Source organism: Mirounga angustirostris, unplaced genomic scaffold (assembly GCF_029215605.1).
Source record: "Mirounga angustirostris isolate CCGP_5_RB_7025 unplaced genomic scaffold, mMirAng1.0.hap1 SCAF_11, whole genome shotgun sequence".
NCBI classification, from domain to species: domain Eukaryota; kingdom Metazoa; phylum Chordata; class Mammalia; order Carnivora; family Phocidae; genus Mirounga; species Mirounga angustirostris.
The window spans coordinates 83231007-83257385 of record NW_026991719.1 but is presented as its reverse complement, the minus strand read 5'-3'; the positions used below and the strand labels follow the sequence as shown (position 1 = coordinate 83257385).

The window sequence follows — 26379 nt, the reverse complement described above, 5'->3', positions numbered from 1 at the left end:
TGGCCAAGTTGGAACAATTAGAGCAATGAAAGTATGTGAAGTAGTATTAGATTATAATCCAAAGTATAAAATATTGATTGCTGGATCGTAAGGTAGTTATATTTTAACTTTCTGAGGAACAATGGAATATTACTCAGCCATAAAAAAAGAATGAAATCTTGCCATTTGCACCAAAGTATAATGCTAAGTGAAGTAAGTCAGTTAGAGAAAGACAAATACCATATGCTTTCACTCATATTTGGAACTTAAGAAACCAAAGGGAAAAAAATGAGAGAGACAGACATAGCAAGAAACAGACTCTTAATTATAGAGAACAATCTGATGGTTACCAGAGGGGAGGGTGGTGTGGGGATGGGTTAAATAGGTGATGGGGATCAAGGAGTACATTTGTCATGATGAGCACTGGGTGATGTATGGAATTGTTGAATTACTATGTTGTATACCTGAACTAATATAACATTGTATGGTAACTAATTGGAATTAAAATTAAAACTTAAAGAGTCCATACTGATACCCTCAAGTAGGTGGAACCTAACATCCCACTCAGTCCTTCTCAAGTATGGGCTGTGCATAGTGACTTTCTTCCAAAGAGTACAGTATGGAAAGGGAGAAATAAGAGTAACTTTACCATGGTGAATCCTGACAAACACTACCTCAGCCAGGTCATGAAAGTTAACCACAGTGGTAATATTGATAGTATGTACCCTTTTTAAAAAAAGTAAACTAGACACCCAACGTGGGGCTTGAACTCATGACCCCAAGATCAAGAATCACATGTTCCATGGACTGAACCAGCCAGGCACCCTGTTTACACGTACCCTTTATATAATGTAGTGAGTATGGCACTTACCTATCTGGTCCTCTTCCCAAAAGCACTTAATGCCTGTGTAACCACAAGAAAAAAATCAAGCAAACTTGAATTGTGGAACATTATACAAAATACCTGACCAGTACTTCTCAAAAGTGTCAAAAACAGGGAAAGTGAGAAACTGTCACAGCCAAGAGGAGCCTATGGAGACAAGATGACTAAATGTAAGGTGGTAACCTGGATAGGATCCTGGAACAGAAAAAGGACATTAGGGAAAAACTGAGGGAATTTAATATGTACTTTGGTAAATAATAATGTATCAAAATTGGTTGTGACAAATGCACCATACTAATGTAAGATGTTAATAAAGAATACTGTGAATGGGGTATACAGAAACTCTGTACTAGCTTTGCAATAATTCTGAAAGTCATTAACTCCTAAAATAAAAGTTTATTAAAAAAAACACTAAAAGCAAATAAAAGGCTAATGAAGAGCTGGGGCAGGGCGGGGGGGGGGGAAGGAATCACATAGGTAGATGGATCTGTTGAAATGGTAAGGCAGGGCTTAACAGGAACTTCCTGAGAGACAATTCCTCCTAAGAAAAAAGTGTCAGCAGACAAGAGATTAACAGGTGAGAATAGCACAGCATCTGGCCACTCAGATTTTTCTGGCTCAATCTCCAGTATCAAAATCCAGTGAAGATAGTTGTATGGAAAAACACACACAAACTGACAAAAATTCTGGAAAGGAGTGTTTTCTAAAAACTTTATATCAAGGCCCAGTGACAACTGGGTACTACCCACCTGAATTAGGGTAACTCTGCCGTAGGTAGAGAAGAATTCTCCACCTTTCTGTTGAGACAGTGTTGCTTTAGTCCATCATGGTCTCCAGCCCACCAGTAGCAGGGGGGCTTCAGGAGGGTACAGAGCCCCTGAGAACGGGCACAGTGCCCAAGACACATGGCATTACCCAGGGGAGAGTGGCACCCACCTTTTATCTGACTTATTCCTAGACACAAGTGAGACCTCTTATACCTCCCCCAAACATCTAACAGAATTCTGGTTCTGCTAGTGCAAGGCAAAGGGTAGGAGCCAACTCAACACAGCTCATACTCATTTCCTCATCTGATCTTCTCCACAACCCTGGAAGGCAAGTTTACCCCATTCGACAGATGACAAGACTGTTTGTTACAGCAATGGATTAGTATCGGCCAGGTTGAGTCTTCTAGCTTCCAGTCTCAAAGACAAGTTTTACGAAACATTTTATATCCTGACCAAGAATTTTCGGTGTCTCCACTGCATTTATGAGCAATCTGAACAGTTGTTTTGATTGCTTGGTATATACTGTTTTCATGATGAAAGTAATCTATGTTTTTTAGGAGAAAATATACAAGGAACAAAAAAGAATAGAAAAAAAAAATCACCCACAGATCACCAGGACATAGCTTTCAGAGTTTTCTCTACATAAATCACTAGGTAAATACCTTTGTAGTTTTACAAAAATGGACTGATGCTATATATGGTGAACTTTTTTCTTTTTAATTTTATAATATGCCATAAACATTTTCCCATGCAATGGACAAAAATCTGCTACTGAAACATCGAAGGCTGCAGTTGGATAACAGGGTGATAGCTAAAGCAAGTATCAGCATAAGGTTAAAGCACAGGGCCTGGGCAAATACCTGCCAGGGGCACTACACAAAAGGAATGTCTTCAAAGCCCCTCTGTGGGGCCCTGCACCCACCCCTGAGTTCCCTTGGGCCCCTCGGGTGGAAGGGGTCCTGTAAACTTTTTTGCATCCACATAAACCCCCCCAATTTCTGTCTGGTTTTCTTCACCTCATCCTCCACCCTGGCCATCTCATCAAATTCTCTTATCATCTCCTCATTGCTCAAATGCATATCGTGTATGGCCTCCTTATATTCCTTGAGGCACTGAGCCAGCCCCTTGTTGGTTTTTCTTTTGGCCTTCCTAGGTACATCATCCCCAGCTGGGCGCTTTCCTGCAACCCTTGATTCGATGGCTGGCTTTTCTTCTTTTGACTTTTCCTCATTCACTGGCTTTCCCTCATTCTCTGATTTTTCTTCTTTTGGCTTTCCCTCACTCACTGGTTTTCCTTCTTCTTTTGGCTTTCCCTCACTCACTGGTTTTCCTTCTTTTGGCTTTCCCTCACTCACTGGTTTTCCTTCTTTTGGCTTTCCCTCGCTCACTGGTTTTCCCTCTTCTTTTGGCTTTCCCTCACTTACTGGTTTTCCTTCTTCTTTTGGCTTTCCCTCGCTCTCTGGTTTTCCCTCGCTCTCTGGCTTTCCCTCGCTCTCCGGCTTTCCCTCGCTCTCCAGCTTTCCCCCCATCCCTGGGTTTCCCTCCATCTCTGGGTTTCCCTCCATCTCTGGGTTTCCCTCCATCCCTGGGTTTCCCTCCATCTCTGGCTTTCCCTCGCTCTCTGGCTTTCCCTCGCTCTCTGGCTTTCCATCTTTTGGCTTTGTCATACTCTCTGGCTTTTCTTTATCCTTTAGTATTTCCTCATCTTCTGTCATTCTCTCGTTTTCTAACTTTTCCTTGTCTTCCAAAGTACAAGCTACTTCTGGCTTTTCCGCATCCTGTGACTGTTCTTTGTATTCCATCTTTTCTTCGTTCTCAGTCATTCCTTCATTTTCACTGCAGAGTTTTTCCATGTTGAGCTCTCCCCTCCTTTTCCTGTCCTGGGGTGGGGAGGAAGAGGAGACAAGGGAAACTGAGGGCTTGGGGGTGGAATGCAAGTCTGGATAGTACAGGCATCTCTCCCCTTGTCAGGGTTCCCCTGACCTGGCCCGCCTTTAAGTGTGCTTTCTGCCCACCCTCTCCCCTCACACACGTGAGCCAACCATTTCTCTGGCAGGCCCTGCCATTTTCTCTACGTTTGCTCAGCACGGCAGAATGTGTATAAACGCGTTAGGAGGTGGGCAGTGGCGCCCCATATTCTGTGGGTGCTGTACCCTCCACACTCCCCACCCCTCTGGGTCCCTGTCCAGAGACCCCCTTCCTTCACTGACCTGCAGGGATTCTGAACAGATTCCTCCTCCTTTTCTAGCTTTGCAGAGTGCTGAGAACAGACACGCAGACCTGCAGACAGACAGGAGACAGGGGCTGCGCGTTTGGGTGGATGCACAGCAACTCGGCCCCTTTCCTGCATCCCGGCCCTCCTCATCCAACGTTTCCCTCCCCCACCTCCTCCGCCCCCCGCACCCCAGCCGCCATTTCTTTTCACGCCTCGGGCGCCAGACCAGGATGTTTTCCAAACTAATTTTGGATCTCTTGTGTCCTTCTCCCCCGGAGGCAACTCGCCTCCCCACCCTCGAGGTCAACTTTTTTTCTCTACGCATGGAGTGGTAGAGGGGGTTTATTTCCACTGTCTCACCGGCGGGGCGCCCCTTAGCTCACCAGCTCCGGCTCCAAAATGGACGGAGGGTAGCGAGAAGGAGGTGAGGCGAAAAGGGGCCACGGCCACTAGGGGTGTCCACTCTTCCCCCCCCTCCGCCGATTGGTCGCTAGCTCCCCCTTAGCCATTTTCCCACCGCCATCTCTATCTGCACTCCGGCCAGCTTCCCTCAACCCGGACCCCATCCCCACCCTTTTTCCTCTCCGTGTTCGTGCCTCACCCCCCATTCCAGGGTTCCGCAGGCGGCGACGAAGGCCCTCACACTTACCTGAAAGAACCTGGAGCAACAATTAGGAGCTCGCAGACCGCTCCGGATCCGACCGCAGGGGAAGAGGGCGGGCCCGCGGAGTGGTGCCCACATCTGCGCCCCGGCGGTCACGTGAGCGCCGCGTCACCCGAGCTCGCCCCCCTCCCCCCGCCGCCCCGCCCACCGGCCGGCGACTGCCAGTCACCCCACCGCTCTCTGGAGCGCTTCCCCTCTCACCTCTCTGGGCCCTTTTGTCCTTTTTCTCTTCTTGAGGTGGTCAAAGGAATAATTTTAATAAAAACCACAGAGGCTTTTTTTAATGGGTTGGGCGGTCGGGGGAGGAGTCTTGACCGTGTTGCTCTTAATTTCCATTGAAAGAACTAGAGCCAGCCAATGAAATCGTATGACTGTGAACTTTAATGTGGTACATAGAATATTGCACTTTATTTTTTATTTTAATTTTTTAAAGATGTATTTATTTATTTGGGGAGGGAGGGGCAGAGGGAAAGAGAATCTCCAGCAGACTCCCGGTTGAGCTCCGAGCCCATGAAGGGCTCCTTCGCACCACCCTGAGATCAGGACCTGAGCAAAAATCAAGTCTGAGGCTTAACGGACTGAGCCACCCAGGTGCCCCAGAATATTACACTTCAGAAAAAATTAGGAAAAATGTTCCCCTCGAGATAAAATTGTTCCTTTTTCCTGACATGCGCAAACATAAATTTTCTAATTATTTAAATCTAAAAATAAAATTATATTTGAAGCAGAATAAAGGAACAATTAATTTTTTTTATAAGGGAGAGACTAAATATACAACGGACAATGACCTGACCATACATGACAATAGAACTGGGACCCACAACCTCTGCAGCAAGCAGGCCAGGAAACCAAACCATAGCCTCTGAAGCAATCTTCAGGACTTGATCAATGACTGCCAACCTCCCTATTTTTGCCTCCCCCCCCCACCCCGCAAGAGAAATCCAAATATCCTCTCCAAACCAATCATATAAGATGGACTGCTTTTAGCTAGCCTGCTTCCAGCTTCCCCACGCCAACAACTTCCAGTTAGAGAATACTTAAAGTCTTCTCTTTGGTCCGAGCTAAAGCTTTTCCACTCCCCAGAGACTTTCAGTCTCTGCCAAACACAAGTAATGGTGGCCTACTCCCTTGTTATAACAAGTTCTGAATAAGTAGTCTCTGTTTAAGTTTTTTGTGTGGAAGGCCTTTAAAAATATAATAAAGACATGAACAATTAAGGAAAACGTTGATAGATTTGACTACCTGAAAATGTGTACCAATTTCTTAAGGGATTGGGGACACATGCACTCTTCCCTGCTCTTGGTGAGTGGGATGGTAAAAAAGTGTTCTGAAAAGTAAGCTGGTAAATTGTTTTAAAATAAAAATGTTTGATATTTTGGTTCAGTAATTCCACTTCTAATATTTACCCATGGAGAGAATTAATAATGTGCTAAAATATAATCTTATGTTTTAAAAAATGTTTTGTATTATAAAAATTCCCATAATAGCTGTTTATTAGGCATTTATTCTTTGCTGGAACTAGGGCTACAGTATTAATTATGTAGGCTTTGTTTACAATGGAAAAAATGGAATATCACAATTGTCTATCAGTACAAATTTAGTTACATAATCTTATTAATACATTTGTTTACATTTGGTTAAAAAAATAATTAAAATGTTGTGTTCTAAATACACAGTGGAAATTATTAACTATTTATAATCCCCAATTACTATGGGTGTTGGGACACAAAGGATAACCACAGGATGTGGCATTGACCTCTAGAGAATGCCACCTATGTGCCAGGAACTGTGTTAGCTACTTTATCTTACCTGGTGCAGAATTCATTTATACCTGATAAAGGAACTCACACTTCAAAGAAGCAGAATGATTTATAAAGCTATAAGCTTAACTCAGTGTGATATTGGAATAAGCATAGCAGGAGGAATGAAACACAGAGATCCCACTAACATACCCAAGTATAAAGGTTTTTAGTATGTGATAAGAATCCATCTCTGGTCAGTAGTGAAAAATAGGTTATTATGGAAATTATATTTGTATAATTAAATAGTTAAAGAAAAATGAAGATCCTTATTTTCTGACATACTATCAAGTTCTTATAGGCCAGTACAATGAAATAAAAGGCATCCAGATTGTAAGGAAAGAAAGAAAACTTCCTTTATTTGCAGATGGCAAGACCGTGTATGTAGAAAATCCCAAGAAGTCCACTAAAGAACTATGAGAACTAATAAATGAGTTCAGATCAATACATAAAAATCAATTATATTTCTATATGCTAGCAGTGAATGATTTAAAATGGAAAGTAAGAAAACATTTCCATTTAAAATAGCATCAAAAACAACAAAACACTTAGAAATAAATTTATTAAAAAGTCTAAGATTTGTACACTGAAAACTATAAAATACTGTTCAAAGAAATTAAAAAATAAATAAATGGAAAGACATCTTATGTTCACAGATTGGAAGACCTAATATAAAGATTCCCAAATTGATCTACAGATTCAACACAATCTCTGTCAAGATCTCAGCCGCCTTGCTTGCAGAAATTTACAAGCTGATCCCAAAATTCACATGGAAATGCAACAAACCCAGAATAGACAAAACAATCTTGAAAAAGAAGGGCAAAGTTGGAGGCCTCACGCTTCCAGATTTTAAAACACTATAAAACTATAGGAATCGAGATAAGGTGGTACTGGCATAAGGACATATAAATCAACAAAATAGAATTTAGAATCCAGACATAAACCTTCACATTTATAGTCATGGATTGTCAACCAGAGTCCAAAGAAAATTCGATGGTGAAAGAATGGTCTTTTCAACAAATGGTGCTGAGACAACTAGATATCTACATGCAGAAATGAATTTGGACCTCCCCTTCACACCATATACAAAACTTAACTCAAAAATAAATCAAAGTCCTGGGGGCACCTGGCTGTCTCAGTCAGTAAAACATGCAACTCTTTATCTCAGGGTCCTGAGTTCAAGCCCCACTTTGGGCGCACAGCTTACTTAAAAAAATAAAATAAGGGGCACCTGGGTGGGTCAGTTGGTTAAGCGACTGCCTTCGGCTTGGGTCATGATCTCAGGGTCCTGGGATGGAGCCCCACATCGGGCTCCCTGCTCGGCGGGAGGCCTGCTTCTCCCTCTCCCACTCCCCCTGCTTGTGTTCCCTCTCTCACTGTCTCTTTCTATGTCAAATAAATAAATAAAATCTTTAAAAAATTAAAATTAAAAAAATAAAATAAATCAAAGTCATACATGTAAAAACTGAAACTATTAAACTCTTAGAAGAAAATAGAGATGTAATTCTTCATAACCTTGGATTAGGCAATGGTCTCTTAGATATAACACCAAAATCTCAAACAACAAAAGAAATATAAATAAATGGGACTCTATCAAAATGAAAAATTTTTGTAATTCAAAGGACAACATCAAGAAAGTGAAAAGACAACCCACAGAATGGAAGACAATTTCGAAAGTAATATATCTGATAAGGGACTTATATCTAGAATATATAAAGATCTGTTGCAACCCGATAAGAAAACAGATAACCCAATTTTACTTTGGGGATTTTGAGGCTTTTTAAAATTGAAATATATTTGACCTATAACATCACTTAAATTTAAGGTGTACAACACGTTGATTTAGTAAAGTATATATTATAATGTGGCGATAATTAGCACCTGTGTCATGTAACATAATTATCGCCTGCTTCTCCCTCTGCCTCTCTCTCTCTGTCTGTCTCTCATGAATAAATAAATAAAATAAAATCTTTAAAAAATAAAAAATAAAAATGGACAGAGGAACTAAGTAGACATTTTCACAAAAGCCCAAATGGCCAACAGATACATGAAAAGATGCTCAGCATCACTAACCATCAGGGAAATGCAAATCAAAACCATAGTGAGATATCACCTCACACCTGTTAGAATGGCTATCATCAGGAAGACAAGAGATAAGTGTTGGTGAAGATGTGGAGAAAAGAAAAGACTTGTGCACTGTTGATGAAAATGTAAATCAGTTCAGCCACTATGGAAAACAATGTGGTAGTTCCTCAGATATTTTCTAAAAAATTAAAAATAGATCTAGCATATGATCCAGCAATTCTACTTCTGGGTATATACCTAAAGAAAATGAAAACAGGGGGCGCCTGGGTGGCTCAGTCGTTAAGCGGCTGCCTTCAGCTCAGGTCATGATCCCAGCGTCCTGGGATTGAGCCCCATGTCCGGCTCCCTGCTCCGCGGGAAGCCTGCTTCTCCCTCTCCCACTCCCCCTGCTTGTGTTTCCTCTTTCGCTGTGTCTCTCTCCATCAAATAAATAAATAAAATCTTAGAAAAAAAAAGGAAAATGAAAACAGGATATTAAAGAGATATCTGCACTCACTTGTTTATCACAGCATTATTTACAATAGCCAAGATATGGAAACATCCTAAGTGCCCATCAACTCAATTTTGAAATGAGCAAAGGATCTGAATAGACATTTATGCAAAGAAAATATAAATATGGCCAATAAGCACGATGTGTTCAACGTCATTAGCCATCACGGAAATGCAAATCAAAACCACAATGAATAACACTTCATACTCACAAAAAGACAGATAATAGCAGGTGTTGACAAATATGTAGAGAAATTGGAACCATCACACACTGATGGTGGAAATGTCAAATGGTGCAAGCACTGTAGAAAACGGTGAAAGAACCCAGTCACAAAAGACTACATATGGTGATTTCACTCATATGTGGAATTTAAGAAACAAAGCAAATGAACAAAGAAAAAAAGACACAAACAAACAAACAAAAAACCCAGACTTTTTTAAAAGATTTTTTATTTATTTATGCAAGAGAGAGAGAGTGAGCAAGAGAGGGAGCACATGAGCAGGGACAAAGGGAGGAGGAGAAGCAGAATTCCCTGCTAAGCAGGGAACCTGACACCGGGCTTGGTCCCAGGACCCTGGGATCATGACCTGAGCGGAAGGCAGACACTTAACTGACTGAGCCACCCAGGCGCCTCTAGACTCTTAAATATATAGAACAAACTGGTGGTTACCAGAGGGGAAGTAGGTGGGGGCAGAGGTGAAGGAGATTAAGAAAGAATACCTTATCATGATGAGCACCGAGTAATGTATAGAATTGTTTAATCACTATATTGTATGTCTGAAACTAATATAACACTGTACATTAATTATACTGGAGATAGATAGATAGATAGATAATTATAACCTCCCAGACACTCCACACTAAAAAAATAAAATAAAAAGACGACATATGGTATGATTCCATTAATATGAAACATCTAGACTAGGCATATTCTTAGTGAGAGAAAGATTAATATTTGCTTAGGGCCTGGCTGGAGGAAGTTAGGGGAAAATGAGTAGTGACTGCTAATGAATATAGTTTCTTTCTGGGGTGATGAAAATGTTCTAAGATAGATCATGGTGATAGTGGCACAACTCTGTGAATAACTAAAAACCATTGAATTATGCACTCTAAATGGATGAATTATATGCTATGAGAATCAAAGCTGTTATAAAAAATCTGTCATAATTTTGATGATTTCAAAGTATTTTATTATATAGATTTTCTATTCAACAGATTGAATTAAGCTCACATAATTTTTTTCTCTATTAGGGATGTTTTTGTATTTATATATTGGTGCATTTCTCTGGTCATTTTCTTTGGATTTATTCTTTTTTTAAAAGTAAACTCTAAAAAATAAAATAAAATAAAATAAAATAAACTCTACACCTAATTTGGGGCTTGAACTCATTACCGACAGATCAAGAGTCACATGTTCTACCAACTCAGCCAACCAGGCACCCCATCTTTGGATTTAGTCTAAGAAATTGAATTGGCAGATCAAAAGTTATGAATAATTTAAGGTTTCTTAATACACATAGCTAAAATTTAACTATGTTGTTAATTATAAAAATTTCAGGGGGCACCTGGGTGGCTCAGTCAGTTAAGTATCTGACTCTTGATTTCAGCTCAGGTCATGATCTCGGGGTCCTAAGGTTGAGCCCTGTGTGGGGCTCAGTGCTCAGCGAGGAGTCTGCTTCCCTCTCGCTCTGCTCCTCCCCCTGCTCGTGCACTCTCTCTAAAATAAATAAATAAATATTTTAAAAATTTTTCAGAAAAATATAAACATATATAATGTAGAAAGTAGATCTGTATGCTATGTATTAAATTTTTCTATGCTTATTTCATACACACAATTTCTATATTTAATGGAATTATACCATATATATTGTTCGACTACTTGATTCTTCCACTTAAAAGTGTATCTTCAGCTCACACAGTTCACTGTGCACGTGTGCTGTCGGCTCCACAATTGGCAGCTCGCTACATTTGTGCTAGATGTAAACCTTGTGATCCTCACCGCCACTACTGTAATAGTTTAGAAGGCTTGATAGAATGAGTGCATTAGTCTGAAGAGTATACATTGGATAGGAAAGAATTTCCTTCTTTTGTTTCTCTAAAATCTTTCCGCCTTATTTAGCTTGAGGTCTTTGCAGCTTGGTTCATGGATTCCAGCCTTGCCCATTGCACAGTATATACTGATCCAGCTGATAAACCAGTGACCTATGTCAAAAGCACTCTCAATATTACATTTGGCAAAAAGTTTTGTGCTTTTCACATAGCTTGTTGCCATGTAAAAGGGTTAACAGCACATTTTTTAAAAATAAATTAAGAAGTATTTATAGGAAAAAAAAGTATATCTTCAGCACATTCCCATGTCAGTATACATAGAACTACCTATGCATTTCAATTGTTGCATATGATTCTACTCTTTAGATTTATCACATTTTATTTAATCAAACCCCCATCGATTAACATTAAAAATGTTCCATACTTTCACTATTAACATTGCTCCAGTGAACACACGCACACACACACAAAGATAGCCTTTTCAGAGAAAGAACTGTAGACCATACAAAAATAGAACTTGGGGTGCCTGGGTGGTTTAGTCGGCTAAGCATCTGCCTTTGGCTCAGGTCATGATCCCAGAGTCTTGGGATAGGGTCCTGCATCAGGCTCCCTGCTCAGCGGGGAGCCTGCTTCTCTCTCTCTCCTCCCCGTGCTCTCTCTCATTATCTCTGTCTCTCTCTCAAATAACTAAAACCTTTAAAAAAAGAAAAACAGAACTGCATTTTACTAAGTCATTTAATTTCTATCATACTAATTACTGCTGCTTTAAAATGCCCATGTTTGGGGGCGCCTGGGTGGCTCAGTTGGTTAAGCGACTGCCTTCGGCTCAGGTCATGATCCTGGAGTCCCGGGATCGAGTCCCACATCGGGCTCCCTGCTCAGCGGGGGGTCTGCTTCTCCCTCTGACCCGCTTCCCTCTCGTGCTCTCTGTCTCTCATTAAAAAAATAAAATAAAATAAAATGCCCATGTTTGTCAATATGACATACAGATGTTTTTCAAAGTTATCTGGACATATTGGTCTCATACACATTGTATTATATAAAAAGTCATTTTAAGAACTTGAATCCATTAGGATATGTGTGGGGGGAGGGGAGGGTGCATGTGTGTGTGTATGTGTGTGTGTGTGCCCGCTATGGATGTTTTGCATTTGTAATTTCAGATTTCAAATGGGAGCACTAGGAGAACAACATTAAAATGCACCATAATTGGGCTGTGGATGGGACACTCGGAGTGGAAGTGTGAGAGATACACATGAAATCTGGAAAAGAGAAAGGAAGATGAAGTTTGATGTTGAAGACCAGAGTGGGAATTGAATACATGTGATTATTCCCTTCACTGGTGATTGAGGGAAAAGGTACCTAGTGAGCAATCATGGTGTAATGCTGTGGTTACCGAGATGAAGTAAGGGAATGGCTACTGCTTCACTAACAAAGTATAAGCAACAACACGGGGGAAATAGCAGTAATAGGACAGGCATATACAAATGAAACCTTTTCAGTGCTATTCATATTGTGAAATTCTTTGAAAAGCATAAGCAAGGACCCAAACTCAGTACAGAAATATCTAAATCCAAAAGTTCAAGAAACAACAAGTATTCAGGACCCCTCCCAACTGAGGCTGCCACTCTTAATTCAGATTTATCTGACTTTGTTCTTTTCAGGCATAACCTTTTGTTCTTGAAAGGTCAGAACTTAGTTACTTACAACCCTATGGGTATTGTGGAGCATCCGATTAGTGCAGCCCCACGCTTCTGAATCAGCCTCTGATGGACCTGCAGCCTCTGAGCCACAGCCATTGGCCCTTTACGTGAGGAGGTGTCTCAAGATGAGCCAATACGTGTCTTCCTTGGTTATTCCACCTGGGAGACTGAGAGGGAAGCACCTCCGAGTTTTTTTGTTTTTTTTTTTTAATGAGCTCAACCTGTTTATTCTTAAATTCAGCAGCCATAAAGCCACTCTGTCAGATTGCTGTCGAGGTTTGTAAATGTTTCTTCCAATTTCTGTGTTTATGCTGTTGTGGGAAGATAACAGTTTGTGGATCAGCACCAGCCCAGGGGTGATGGAAGATGAAGCAACTTGCCTGAAGGGTGCTCAGTGTGAGCATCTGAGGAGGGGCTTATTACTCCAGGTACGGAAGGACTTGCTCCCCCTGCAAGCCTGCTGCTGAATCCCCCTGAAGTTTGTCTTTCCCCCTGTAGCCATGGACAGAAGGAGGTCCCTGAGGTGGGCAGCAGTCCTCCAAACACAGCAATGGAGACATCACTCCCTATTCTCCTCATCTCCCCAACTATGGGCACCCGCTATTTCTGTTTTATGTCTCTATGGATTTGCCTGTTCCGGACATTTCATAAGAATGGAATCATACAATATGTAGTGTCTTCTGACTGGCTCCTTTCACTTGCATAATATCTTCAGCTTTGTCCATGCTGCAGCATGTATCAGTACTCCATTTTTTTTAAAGATTTTATTTATTTATTTGACAGAGAGAGACAGTGAGAGAGGGAACACAAGCAGGGGGAGTGGGAGAGGACAAGCAGGCTTCCCGCTGAGCAGGGAGCCCGATGTGGGGCTCGATCCCAGGACCCCGGGATCATGACCTGAGCCAAAGGCAGCTGCTTAACGACTGAGCCACCCAGGCGCCCCCCCATTCATTTTTTTAAAAGATTTTATTTATTTACGAGGGGGGCGGTGGGGGGGAGGAGCAGAAGGAGAGGGACAAGCAGAGTCTGTGCTGAGCACCAAGCCCAACGTGGGGCCTGATCTCAGGATGCTGAGATCATGACCTGAGCTGAAACCAAAAGTCAGACGCTTAACTGACTGAGCCACCCAGGCACCCCAGTACTTCATTCATTTTTATTGCTGAATAATATTTAATTTATACCACATTTGTTTTTCCATTCATCAGTTGATGGCCATTTGGGTTTTCCTCCACTTTTTTGGATATTATAAACAATGCTGTTATAACCATTCTTTTATAAGATTTTATGTGGACATAGATTTTCATTTCTCTTAGGTCTATATTTCAGAAGGAATTGCCGGGTTACATGTTAACCCTATGTTTAACCTTTTGAGGAACTGTCAGACTGGTTTACAAAATGGCTGCACGATTTTACTTTCCCATCAGCAACAAAGGAGAGTCTCACTTTCTCTTCCTCTTCAATAACACTTTGCTATTGCCTCTGCTTTTGATTGTAACCATCCTAGTGGGTGTGAAGTGCTATCTCACTGTGTTTTTTTTTTAAAGATTTTATTTATTTATTTGACAGAGAGAGACACATAGTGAGAGAGGGAACACAAGCAGGAGGAGTAGGAGTGGGAGAGGAAGAAGCAGACTCCCAGCGGAGCAGGGAGCCCGATGCGGGGCTGTATCCCAGGACCTTGAGATCATGACCTGAGCAGAAGGTAGACACTTAATGACTGAGCCATCCAGGCACCCCCTCACTGTGTTTTTGATTTGCATTCCCAGTGACTAATGATGTTGAACATCTTTTCATGTGCTTAGTGGACATTTGCACATCTTCTTTGGAAAAATGTGCGTTCAGATCCTTTGCCCATTATTTCATTTGGTTATTTGTCACTTTATTACTGAGTTGTAAGTGTTCTTTATATATTGTAGATACAAGTCCCTTATCAGATATATGCACATATATTTGTAAACATTTTCTTTAAATCCTCACCAACACTTAATATTTCTTGTCTTTTTAATTCTGGCCATTATGAATGGAGTAAGGTGATATCTCATTGTGATTTTGATTTGCATTTCCCTGATGATGAGTGATGTTGAGCATCTTTTCATGTGTGTATTGGCCATCTGTATGTCTTTGGAAAAATAGCTATTCAGGTCCTCTGCCCACTTTAAATTGGATTATTTGTTTTTTTGCTGTTAACTTTTATAAATTCTTTATATTTTTTGGGTATTAACCCCTTCTTGGATATATTGTTTGAAAATATCTTCTCCCATTCAGTTGGTTGCCTTTTTGTTTTGTTAATGGTTTCCTTCACTGTGCAAAAACTTTTTATTTTGAGATAGTCCTAATAGTTTATTTTTGCTTTTGTTTTCCTTGCCTTAGGAGACATATCTAGAGTAATGTTACTATGGCTTATGTCAAAGAAATTACTGCCTATGTTCTCTTCTAGGAGTTTTATGGTTTTAGATTTTACATTTAGGTCTGTAATACATTTTGAATTTAATTTTTGTGTGTGGTATAAGAAAGTGGTCCAGTTTCTTTCTTTTGAATGTAGCTGTCCAGTTTTCCCAGTGGCATTTATTGAAGAGACTGTCTTTTCCCCATTGTATATTTTTGCCTCTTTTGTCATAGATTAACTAACCATATAAGTGTGGGTTTGATAGATGAATGAATAAAGAAAATCTGGTATATATATATACTGTGGAATATTACTTAGCCATAAAAAGGATGAGATTTTTGTCATTTGTAACAACATGGATGGACCTAGAAGGTATTATGATAAGTGAAATAAGTCAGGCTGAGGGGTGCCTGGTTGGCTCAGTAATTAAGCATCTGCCTTCGGCTCAGGTCATGATCTCAGGGTCCTGGGATTGAACCCTGCATCGGGCTCCCTGCTCTGCAGGAAGCCTGCTTCTCCCTCTCCCACTCCCCCTGCTTGTGTTCTCTCTCTCACTGTGTCTCTGTCAAATAAATAAATAAAATCTTAAAAAAAGAGAAATAAGTCAGACTGAGAAAGTTGAGTACCATGTGATTTCACTTATATGTGAAATCTAAAAAACAAAACAAATGAATAAGCAAACAAAAAGCAGAATCAGACCTATAAATACAGAAAACAAACTGATGGTTGTCAGAGGGGAGGAGGTAGGGGGATGGCAAAATGAGTGAAGAGGAGTGGGAGATAGAGACTTATAGTTTGAGAATGAATAAGTCATGGGAATAAAAGGTACAGCATAGGGAATATAGTTGATGGTTTGTTATTTTTTTAGTTAATGGTTTTATAATAGCATTGTATGGTGACAGATGGTAGGCACACTTGTGGTGAGCATAGCATAAAGTATAGAGTTGTTGAATCATTGTGTTGTACACCTGAAACTAATGTATCATTGTGTGTCAACTATATACAAATAAAAATAAATAAAATGCCCCCTCATGACTTTTTTTTTGAGATATATATTTTTCATATTAATTTACAATTTAGCTTTATATGACATAATGGGTTTTTTATTGTAAGTTTTAAATTAATCAAAATAAATACATTAAAATTCTCCATTTTAATATTTAATACAGTAAATTTTGACAGATACGACCCACATAAAAAAAATTAAACTCCCTGGTAACCACTTTTCTACTTTTATCTCTATGAATTTTACTACTCCAGGTACCATGTATAAGTGGTATGCAATATACAATATAATTTTTAAATCTTAAAGTGCTCTGAAACCAAAACTGCTCCAGGTATTTGCAGTGTAATCATATCACCTGAAAATAACTGGCCTCTTTTTCAGTGTTTTTTTCTGCAGGAGGAGATGGCTGTCCCTTCCCTGCCTCATAAGACAAAGTTTATTTGCATATTTGTAGACAGGAGTTATTTCCACTGCTCTAAGTTGCCCAAAGCTGGCAGTTATAAAATAGCTCCCATAGAATCAAAGTCAAATAACACAGAATGGTGTACATATAATTTTCCTTTGAAGAACAATTTTTCCCTATCATCTCTCCAGTTTTGATAAACAATAATCTCAAAAATTATTCTTGATCACAAAATAAGGCTGACCTGATTAGATTTGACTTTATTGTTTACTTAGTTGCTGCAAGAATGCTAATTTACTATGTAGCCCTTCTTTAGTTATCTTTGCTGAAAGTTTTCATGCTAATTATCACATTAGATATTTTTTTATTGTGGTAAAATAGACATAACATAAAATTTAACATTTTACCCATTTTTTTGGTGTACAGTTCAGTGGCATTAAGAACATTCACATTGTTGTAAAACCATCACAATGATCCATCTCCAAAACTTGTTCATCTTCCCAAACTGAAACTGTAACTTCCCATTATCCCCGCTTCCAGCTCCTGGTAACCACTTTTCTACTTTTATCTCTATGAATTTTACTACTCCAGGTACCATGTATAAGTGGTATGCAATATACAATATAAGTGGTATACAAATACACAGTATTTTTCCTTTTGTGTCTGGCTTATCATAATGTCCTCAGGGTTCATCTATATTGTATTATGTGTCAGAATTTTATTTCTTTTTAAAGCTGAATAATATTCTATGGAATGTACATACCACATTTTGTTTATCCATTCATTTCTTGATAGATACTTGGGTTGTTTGCACATTTTTGCTATTGTGGATAATGCTGCTATAAACATCAGTGTATAAATATCTATCTAAACCCCTGCTTTCAATTCTTTTGGGTATGTACCTAGAAGTGGAGTTGCTGGATCATATATTAATTGTATGTTTAATTTTTTAAGATTTTATTTATTCATTTGAGAGAGAGAGAGAGACAGAGAGAGCACAAGCAGGGAGAGAGGCAGAGGGAGAGAGAGAAACAGACTTCCCACTGAACTGGGAGTCCAGCTCGGGGCTGGATCCCAGGACCTGGAGATCATGACCTGAGCTGAAGGCAGACGCTTAACAATCTGAACCACCCAGGTGCCCCTGTATGTTTAATTTTTGAGGAAACACCATGATGCTTTCCACAGTAGCTGCACCATTTTACATTCCTGTAAGCAATACACAAGGTTTCCAATTTCTTCACATCCTCAACAATACTTGTTATTTTCTGTTTTTTTGATAATAGCCATCCTAATGGGTATGAAGTGGTATCTTGTTATTGTTCCGATTTGCATTTCCCCCATGATTTGTAATGCACATCTTTTCATGTATTTATTGGTCATCTGTATATTTTCTTTTTTTAAACTTTTTTTTAAAAGATTTTATTTATTTATTTGTCAGAGAGAGAGCGCGCACAAGCAGGGGGAGCAGAAGAGGGAGAGGGAGAAGCAGGCTCCCCACAGAGCAGGGAGCCTGATGTGGAACTCAATCCCAGGACCCTGGGATCATGACCTGAGCCGAAGGCAGATGCTTAACTGACTGAGCCACCCAGGTGCCCCCATCTGTATATTTTCTTTAGAGAAATGTCTATTCAAGTCCTTTGCCTATTTTTAAATCTGGTTACTTGTTTTTTGTTGTTGTTGAGTTGTAAGAGTTCTTTATATACCCTGATATTAACCTCTTATCAGATATCTGGCTTGCAGATATTATTTCCCATTCAGTAGGTTGCCTTTTCACTCTGTTGATTGCTTCCTTTGCTGCACAATTTTTAAGTTTGATGTAGTCTCATTTGTCTATTTTAGCTTTTGTTGCTTGTGCTTTTGGTGTCATCTCTAAGAAATAATTGCCAAATCTGTGCCATGAAGATATTCTCCTATGTTTTCTTCCAGGAGTTTTATAACATCAGGTCTTAAATTTGGGTTTTAAATCCATTTTGAATTAATTTTTGTATGTGGTATAAGGTAGGAGTCCAACTTCATTTTTTTTGCATATGGATATCCAGTTTCCCCAGAACAATTTGTTGAAAAGACCATTCTTTTCTTATTGAACGGTTTTGGCATTCCTGTCAAAAATCAATTGATCATATGTGCGAAGCTTTATTTCTGGGTTCTCTGTTCTATTTCATTGATCTAAAGGTCTGTCTTTATGCCAGTGCTACACTGTTTTGATTATTGTAGCTTTGTAGTAAGTTTTAAAATCAGGAAGTGTGAGACCTCCAACTTTTTTTTTTTTCCAGATTATTTTCGTTCTTTACGTCCCTTGAGAGTCCATAATAATTTTAGGATAAATTTTTCTATTTCTGCAAAAAAGCATCAATGGAATTTTGATAGGGATTTCATCAATCTATAGTTCACTTTGGGTAGTATTGACATCTTAGCAATATTAAGCCTTCCAAACCTGATTTTTATGTATTGATTTCATATCCTACCACTTTGCTGAATTAGTTTATTAGTTCTAACAGGTTTTTTTGTGGAATCTTTAGGTTTTTCTACATAATAGAGCATGTCATCTGTGAACAGAGATGATCTTACTTCTTCCTTTCCAATTTGGGTGCTTTTAATTTATTTTTCTTTTTTTTAAGATTTTATTTATTTTTTTGACAGAGAGAGAGACAACGAGAGAGGGAATACAAGCAGGGGGAGTGGGAGAGGGAGAAGCAGGCTTCCCGCCAAGCAGGGAGTCCGATGCAGGGCTCCCTCCTTCCCAGGACCCTGAGATCATGACCTGACCCAAAGGCAAACACTTAAGGACTGAGCCACCCAGGCGCCCTTTAATTTATTTTTCTTACCTAACTGTCCTGGATAGAACTTTCAGTACTATGTTGAATTGAAGTGGTGAAAGTGGGCAAACTTGTCTTGTTCCTGATCTTAGAGGAAAGGTTTTAGTCTTTCACCACTGAGTACAAGGTTAGCTGTGGGTTTCCACATTGTACTTTTAAAAGCCTCTTATTATTTACCTATCCTAAGGCTAGCAAGAAAAGCCAAGAAACTCTCTCCCCTAGACTTCACCTCCAAGGTGTGTAAATTGGGGGAAATTCTTTTCTCAGGGTTACCAAACTATCTCAGAGTTCCTGGCCAGCCTATAAGGCAGAGTTCCTTTCTTACCTAAAAGACTGGAGACCCTGTTAGCCAAGTATCAAACCAGTTTTCTTCAGTGGGTTCTTTAGGGTCAACCTTAATTCTCTAACTATAGCTGGCCATACCTGATTAAATGAATATCATTCTCAAATATGGTATTTCAGGCAAGGCCTTAGTTGCATAACCAAAGTTTCTAATTATATCCTGTTAAAAAGAAGCATGCATTTTTTTTTTGACTGGTCTCCAGAGCATTTATTCTTTCCCAGTAGGAAGGGTGCAGGGGTCCAGTGGTCTGAGGGGTCCAGGCCCCTACATGTACCACATGAAGCCATAGTTGGCATTGAGTATCTCCTTGTTTATGCCCAGCCCATGAGCTCACCCATCATGGGGGGGTCACCCAGTGCACTGTGTGAACACAGACTCACCCACCTTCCAGTCAGGCACGTCCTTCATGATGACGGCCTCCTTCTCCAGGTTCTCCAGAAGCATCTTCAGGACCATCCCATCCTTCTCTACTTGCAACAGAGGCCTCCAAGTCCTCAATCTGAAGTCACCTGCCTTCACGTTTCCACTTCATCCTGCTCTAGTATCCTAAGAGCAGTGTCCCAATGCCCACAGCAAACATCCTGTCACCCAACAGGTTCTACTTGTAGTCAATGGGGCCATAGCCCATCCCCCCCTTGCCCACTGGCGGGGGCATGTCCTATTTCATCTTCATTGCTACCATGCTCCAAGGAGCACACACTATTACTGAATCTGTGCAAATCATTATATTGCAATTAAAAGTAAGAAGACCCAATTAAAGTTTGTAAATTCTACAGAGGGTTGGGGGTCAGTGAGAAAAAAAGTCATTTACAAATGTTTTATTTCAATTTACAAATGCAGGATGTAGTAAATTGTTAAGGGTTATAGATAGTGTCAGAAAGATGTAGGGCCACATTATATATCCAGAACATAGATGAAAACAGTATCAACAATATTCCAAACAAAAACTACAAGCATCCCTCATCAGGTCATTCAGTCCTATATAATTAACTCTTGTTCTGCTGGATCTTGGGTTAGTAGTCTCATGGACCCATCTGCTTCTGAACTAAAAAAGCATTCTGGAAATCAGGACTCAGTCCATTGGTATGGTTTAAGTTGCTGAAACAAAGACTTCAGAAGTCCATATCCACAAATGTACTCTTTCAAGTCTCAGTAGGCTAAAATAGTCCTTTTTGGGGAAACAGCTCCTTTCTAGCACCACAACAACTTTGCATGTATCCACATCGGCCATGTAGGCTAAGACTCAAACCTCAGCTCATCTGAGTCATGGAAGAATGCGTTTTATTGGTTTTCCAGAGCATGAGAGCATGGAAGCCTTCTGAGAAGCTGTTACCACAGCATTTCTCACTTGCCTTCTTATCTAGCAGGAGGTTATCCTAAGAGTTCCTTGTTGCCTCCTGGATTCTGATGAGGTGTGAGTCTTTCTGCCTCTCTCTTTTGAGGTACAGCTATAGGCTATAAAACTGTGGAGCTGCAGGACAGTATTGACTCCCCAGAAATAGGGTGTCCTATAATCCATGTTGCAGTCTTCTGGCCCCTTTTTGCGTTTTTTTTCCCCAATACCAGGGACAAGAAGAACTGTTACCTTTGGCTACTCATCCTTTTAAAGTCTATGTAAGTAACGCACTGTCTGAATCTTAAAAGGGCTCACTCATAGTTTTCTTTACTAGGCAAATTTTCATCCTCTTTGTGTTGAAATCGATTTCCGCCAAGCTCTGAAGCAGTCCTTTCCTGAAGACGTGAACTCTGGCCTGTAGCTGATTTCAGAGTCTTTGGGCAAGCATCAGAGTTAAAAAAAAAAACTATTTACAGATATGACATTTTGATTTATAATATATATTTGGTCTTCGTCTCTGTTCCTAGCACAGAGCTCCTAAAACCCTTGGAATTTCCTAAGTGAAGAGAGCAATAATAGTATCTTTTGTTATGTTAATGAGTCAATTTGGAAAGACCTGAGGTAACCTAAGGGTGGGCTGGTTGCTAGGGGAACCAATCTTGTGATTAGAGAGTTGGAACTTTCTGTCCCACCCTGCACCACCCTTTGGGGAAGGGAGAGGGACTGGAGATAAGAGTTCAATAACCATTGGCCAGGGGTTCCTGGCTGGCTCAGTCAGTAGGGCAAGAGATTCTTGATTTTGGGGTCGTGAATTTGAGCTCCACATTGTACGTAGAGATTGCTGAAAAAAAAAACCTTAAAAAATAACCAATGGCGGGGCGCCTGGGTGGCTCAGTTGGTTAAGCGACTGCCTTCGGCTCAGGTCATGATCCTGGAGTCCCGGGATCGAGTCCCGCATCAGGCTCCCTGCTCGGCGAGGAGCCTGCTTCTCCCTCTAACCCTCCCCCCTCTCATGTACTCTCTCTCTCATTCTCGCTCTCTCAAATAAATAAATAAATCTTAAAAAAAAATAAATCTTAAAAAAAAAATAACCAATGGCTAATGATTTAATCAATCGTGCTTACATAAAGAAGCCTCCATAAAAACCCAAAAAGATGGGGCCCAGAGCTGTTCTGGTTTGGTGAACACACGGAGATTTGGAGAGGGTGGTGCCCTTGGAGATGGTAAGAAAGCTCTGCACCCTTTTCCCTATACCATCCCTTATGCATCTCTTCCATCTGGCGTTCCTGCGTTATATCCTTTTATAATAAACCAGTAATCTAGTAAGTACAATGAGTAGGTAAAATAAGTAAATAAAATGTTACTTTGGAGGTTGGAACCTCCAAATCTATAGCTTATTAGTCAGAGGCATAGGTGGCAACCTGGACTTGAGATTGATGTCTGAAGTGGGGTGGGGGGGGCTATCTACTCCAGGTAGATAGTGTCAGAATTGAATTGAAATGTAGGACACCCAGCTGGTGTTGGAGAATTGTTTCATGGTGTGGAAAAAACATGGGAATTGGAGTCGGAATTGAAGTACATGACAGAGGCTTAAAATGGCTGTGGTAATTCATTTTATTTATTTTTTAAAGATTTTATTTATTTTAGAGAGAGTGCGAGTGGGGTGAGGGGCAGAGGGAGAGGGAGAAAGAGAATCCCAAGCAGACTCTGCTGAGTGAGGAGCCCAACGCAGGGCTCCATCCCAGGACCCTGAGATCAAGACCTGAGCCAAAACCAAGAGTCGGACGCTCAATCCACTGATTCACCCAGGTGCCCCTGTGGTTAATTTATTGATGGTAATTTTCTAAAGGGAAAAAGCTGAGGAGCTTATAACAAGAATAATATAATTGACAAGGAAATTTTGTTTTTGTGGCATACAAAACAATGATAACAAAGACAATTCACAAAGTTTTAGACAGAATGTGTTTAAGGATCATTATTATGCATATTTTCAATGAAGACAATGAATGTTACATCTGATTTGCAAAAAATAGATGAACATAATTTTTATAAAGGAACAAAAATCTCAAGATTTATAATAATCCAGGGCACCTGGGTGGCTCAGTAGGTTACGTGTCTGACTCTTGATTTCAGCTCAGGTCATGATCTCAGGGTTGTGAGATCAAGCCATGTCAGGCTCCAAGATGGGTGTGGAGCTTGCTTGGGATTCTCTCTCTCCGTCTCCCTCTGCCCCTCCCCCACACCTGCACTCCTGCTCGTGTACATGTTCTCTCTCTCTCTCAAAAAAAAAAGATATATAATAACCACAGGACATAACATACACAATATACCATGAATATACCAAGCATGCAGTAAGAATATACATCAAGGGGATGTCTAATAGATTCGGTAAGTCTAGAGTAGGTCCTAAACATCTATATTTTATTTTATTTTTATTTATTTTTTTTTCAAAGATTTTATTTATTTATTTGAGAGAGAGAGAATGAGAGACAGAGAGCACGAGAGGGAGGAGGGTCAGAGGGAGAAGCAGACTCCCTGCCGAGCAGGGAGCCCGATGCGGGGCTCGATCCCGGGACTCCAGGATCATGACCTGAGCCGAAGGCAGTCGCTTAACCAACTGAGCCACTCAGGCGCCCCCTAAACATCTATATTTTAATAAAAATTCATAGGTAAGTCTTTACGTTCCTTACTATATGTGAGACCTGATGCTTAGTTCCGAACCTGTTTTGAAAGCATAAACAGAACTATAGTTGTATTAGTTGCATTATTAACTTAGCTCCACATTTTGTTTTGTTCCCTACTTATGCTTTATGCACCTCTTAACCTCATGCACAACCAATCATTAATTTTGCCTTTTTTACCCCTAGTCCCTGTTTACCCACTGATTGTAGAAGCCTAGTGGGGACTGGACAGTAACATCCGTCTTGACGAATCTGATCATACCAGGTCCCATATATCACCTCATTGTCTGCAAGAATGCTTACCTCCAGATTGTTTCCAGGTCTTTCCCCACCCTCAAAGTTTCAAGAAACCCCTCTTCTCATGTATATAAGCTGTCCCTAGGCTCAAGGCAAGGCAGCCTTGGGAATGATCCCCTGCCTTCTCATTGGGCTGCCCTTCCGATAATAAAGTTTTCTTTACCTCAAAACCAGTGTCTCAAATATTGGCATACTGCACACTGGGTGTACAAATGAGTTTGAGTTTTGGTAACATATGTATGTGGGTTTACCTAGGTATTGTATAACTTGCAGTTTCCACCACATATTTTGTTTCTGAGATTCACCTACATTCTATTTTTGACTGGTATATTGTATTTCATTTTTGATTGTACCATGATTTATTTATCCAGAATAACCTGTTGATGGATGTTTGAGTTATTTTCAGATTTGTGCTTTTAAAAAGAGTGGTGTAAAGGCCTTTCCTGTACGGGCCTCCCTGGGCACACATGACAGTGATTCTGGGTCCCTTTGAGGTGTCATCAGATAGGCACAATCTGCTAGATATGATCAAATTGCTCTGTAAATTGATGCAAGATCATAATCCAACAAATTGTGTATGAGAGTCCCCATTGCTCTGCATAGTCCATCTAAAGAGGAGGTGGAGTGCCTGGTTTCAAACACAGGACTTTGAATCAAGCACATGGGGATTATGATAGCATTTCTTTATCTTAGTAGTTGTCTGACCCTGGCATGTACTTAACCTCTCTGAGCCTCACTCTTATAATCTGTAAAAGGATATCCTGATACCAATCAGAATATCTAGAATGTATAGAAGAGACTGGCAGCACATGTTTCTTTCTTTCTCATTCCTTTTCCCCTCTTTAAGAGAAATTTCATTTTCCTTAAGATTGTCACTATGTCTTAGAGAGAATTTTGAGAATGTTAAAAGAAAAAGGAAAACAGACACCCTCAGCTACATTATATAACAGATTTAGGGTCATTTCTGTGATAAAGAATGCTATAGAATGAGTTGTCTGTTGGAGTCAGAGAAAAAGACTTAGTATTTTCTACTGAATGATTATGCCTTTGCTGTGGCCTTTTTGGGTCCAGTAGGTTCAGTTCAGGTGTATTCATGAGCTGGGAGGCTGGGACCTTCTTGGAGCTCCAGAAAGATGAGGCATTTGGTGGCAATGGATCCACAGGGAGGGACCTGGGGCAAGAGTCAGAAGCGCTGTCTGAGTCTCAGTGCCTGAGCCTTCACCGTTGACAGGACCTTGTGTGAGTTATCGCCTCTCTTCCCTCCTCAGCTACCAAAGAGAATTGTACCAGGGGGCCAGGTCAAAGAGGGTATGGTACCTGGATTGAGTAACAACTATATTCCAGGCACTATGCCATCTGCTTTACTTGCATTTTTCCCTTTTTGTCAAGCACTTTTGCTCAAGTGGCCTTCATGGTGCAAAATCCAGCATCTTGTGAAAGAACAATATTGGGGATCTAAATTAGATGGTAAGGAGGTAAAGAAATCCTCTCTGAGAAATTACATTTAAAGGGTAACCTGAAGTGTGAGTAGGAGAGAGCTAGGGTGGGAGAGAATTCCAGGCGGGGAGGGGCAGCATGTGCAAAGGCCCTAGGGTGGGAAGTAGTTTGGCCCTTTTGGAATGGAGAGAGGCCAGTGTAGCAGAGTGAGTGTGAGAGACGGAGTGGCCCCAGATAGGACTAGTAAGGAAGGCGGGGGCCAGAGCACACAGGGCCCTCTAGGCCATGGTCAGGAGTTTGCATTTTACCTGCAGAGCCCTGGCAAGGCACTGGAGAGTTTGGAACCGGGTGAGAGTCCACTTGCTTTTTGGTAGCCAGGAAGTTATTGGACTCTGAGAGTAGGAATACCATCCTTCCTTGCAAACAGAGCAGAGCAGCCATGAAGAGCAGGCTTGTGGATAGAGCCTGTGTTGCTGAGGTGACAGGACTGTGTCCCTGTTACTATGGAAACCTGATGCATGGCTAGCGACAGGCTGTGGGCTGGCAAGTGAGACTGCTGATTCTCCCACCCCTGTGAATGTACTGCATAAGGTAAAGAGGTCTGGGGGGCTGCTGATCCTTCATCAGTCTATAAGCCTTGCTAAGGGAGGACAGAGGTCACTGAGACACACAGCCCACTTTCCTTGTCTGGGTCGGAAACACCTAGAAATTCCTTTTTCACAAAAAGATTTATTTATTTATTTATTTGAGAGAGAGAGAGAGAGGTGGGGAGGGGCAGAAGGAGAGGGAGAGAGAGAATTCCCAAGCAGATTCCCTGCTGAGTGTGGAGCCCCAAGTGGGGTTCAGTCCCATGACCCTGAGATCATGACCTGACCTGAAATCAAGAGTTGGACGCTCAACCGTCTGAGCCACCCAGGTGCACCTGAAACACCTAGAAATTCTTATGTTCATGACAAGAGACCCATATTCCTTTATGACATTTTTTCTATTATAATAATAATACTCAGGCACAGTTCCTGATCATTTGATGTTCTTTAAAAGAT

General features: G+C 40.7%; 1 protein-coding gene across 1 annotated transcript; it reads right to left on the bottom strand.

Annotated features, from left to right (window-relative positions):
* Positions 1-2325: 2325 nt before the first annotated feature.
* On the bottom strand, positions 2326-4643 carry TCEAL4 (transcription elongation factor A like 4). Its single transcript, XM_045880902.3, has 3 exons — positions 4494-4643; positions 3840-3909; positions 2326-3509 (listed from the first exon to the last, which is right to left on the bottom strand). The coding sequence occupies exon 3, from the start codon at positions 3480-3482 to the stop codon at positions 2502-2504; it is 981 nt and encodes a 326-aa protein (XP_045736858.1). The 5' UTR covers positions 3483-3509; positions 3840-3909; positions 4494-4643; the 3' UTR covers positions 2326-2501.
* Positions 4644-26379: the final 21736 nt, after the last annotated feature.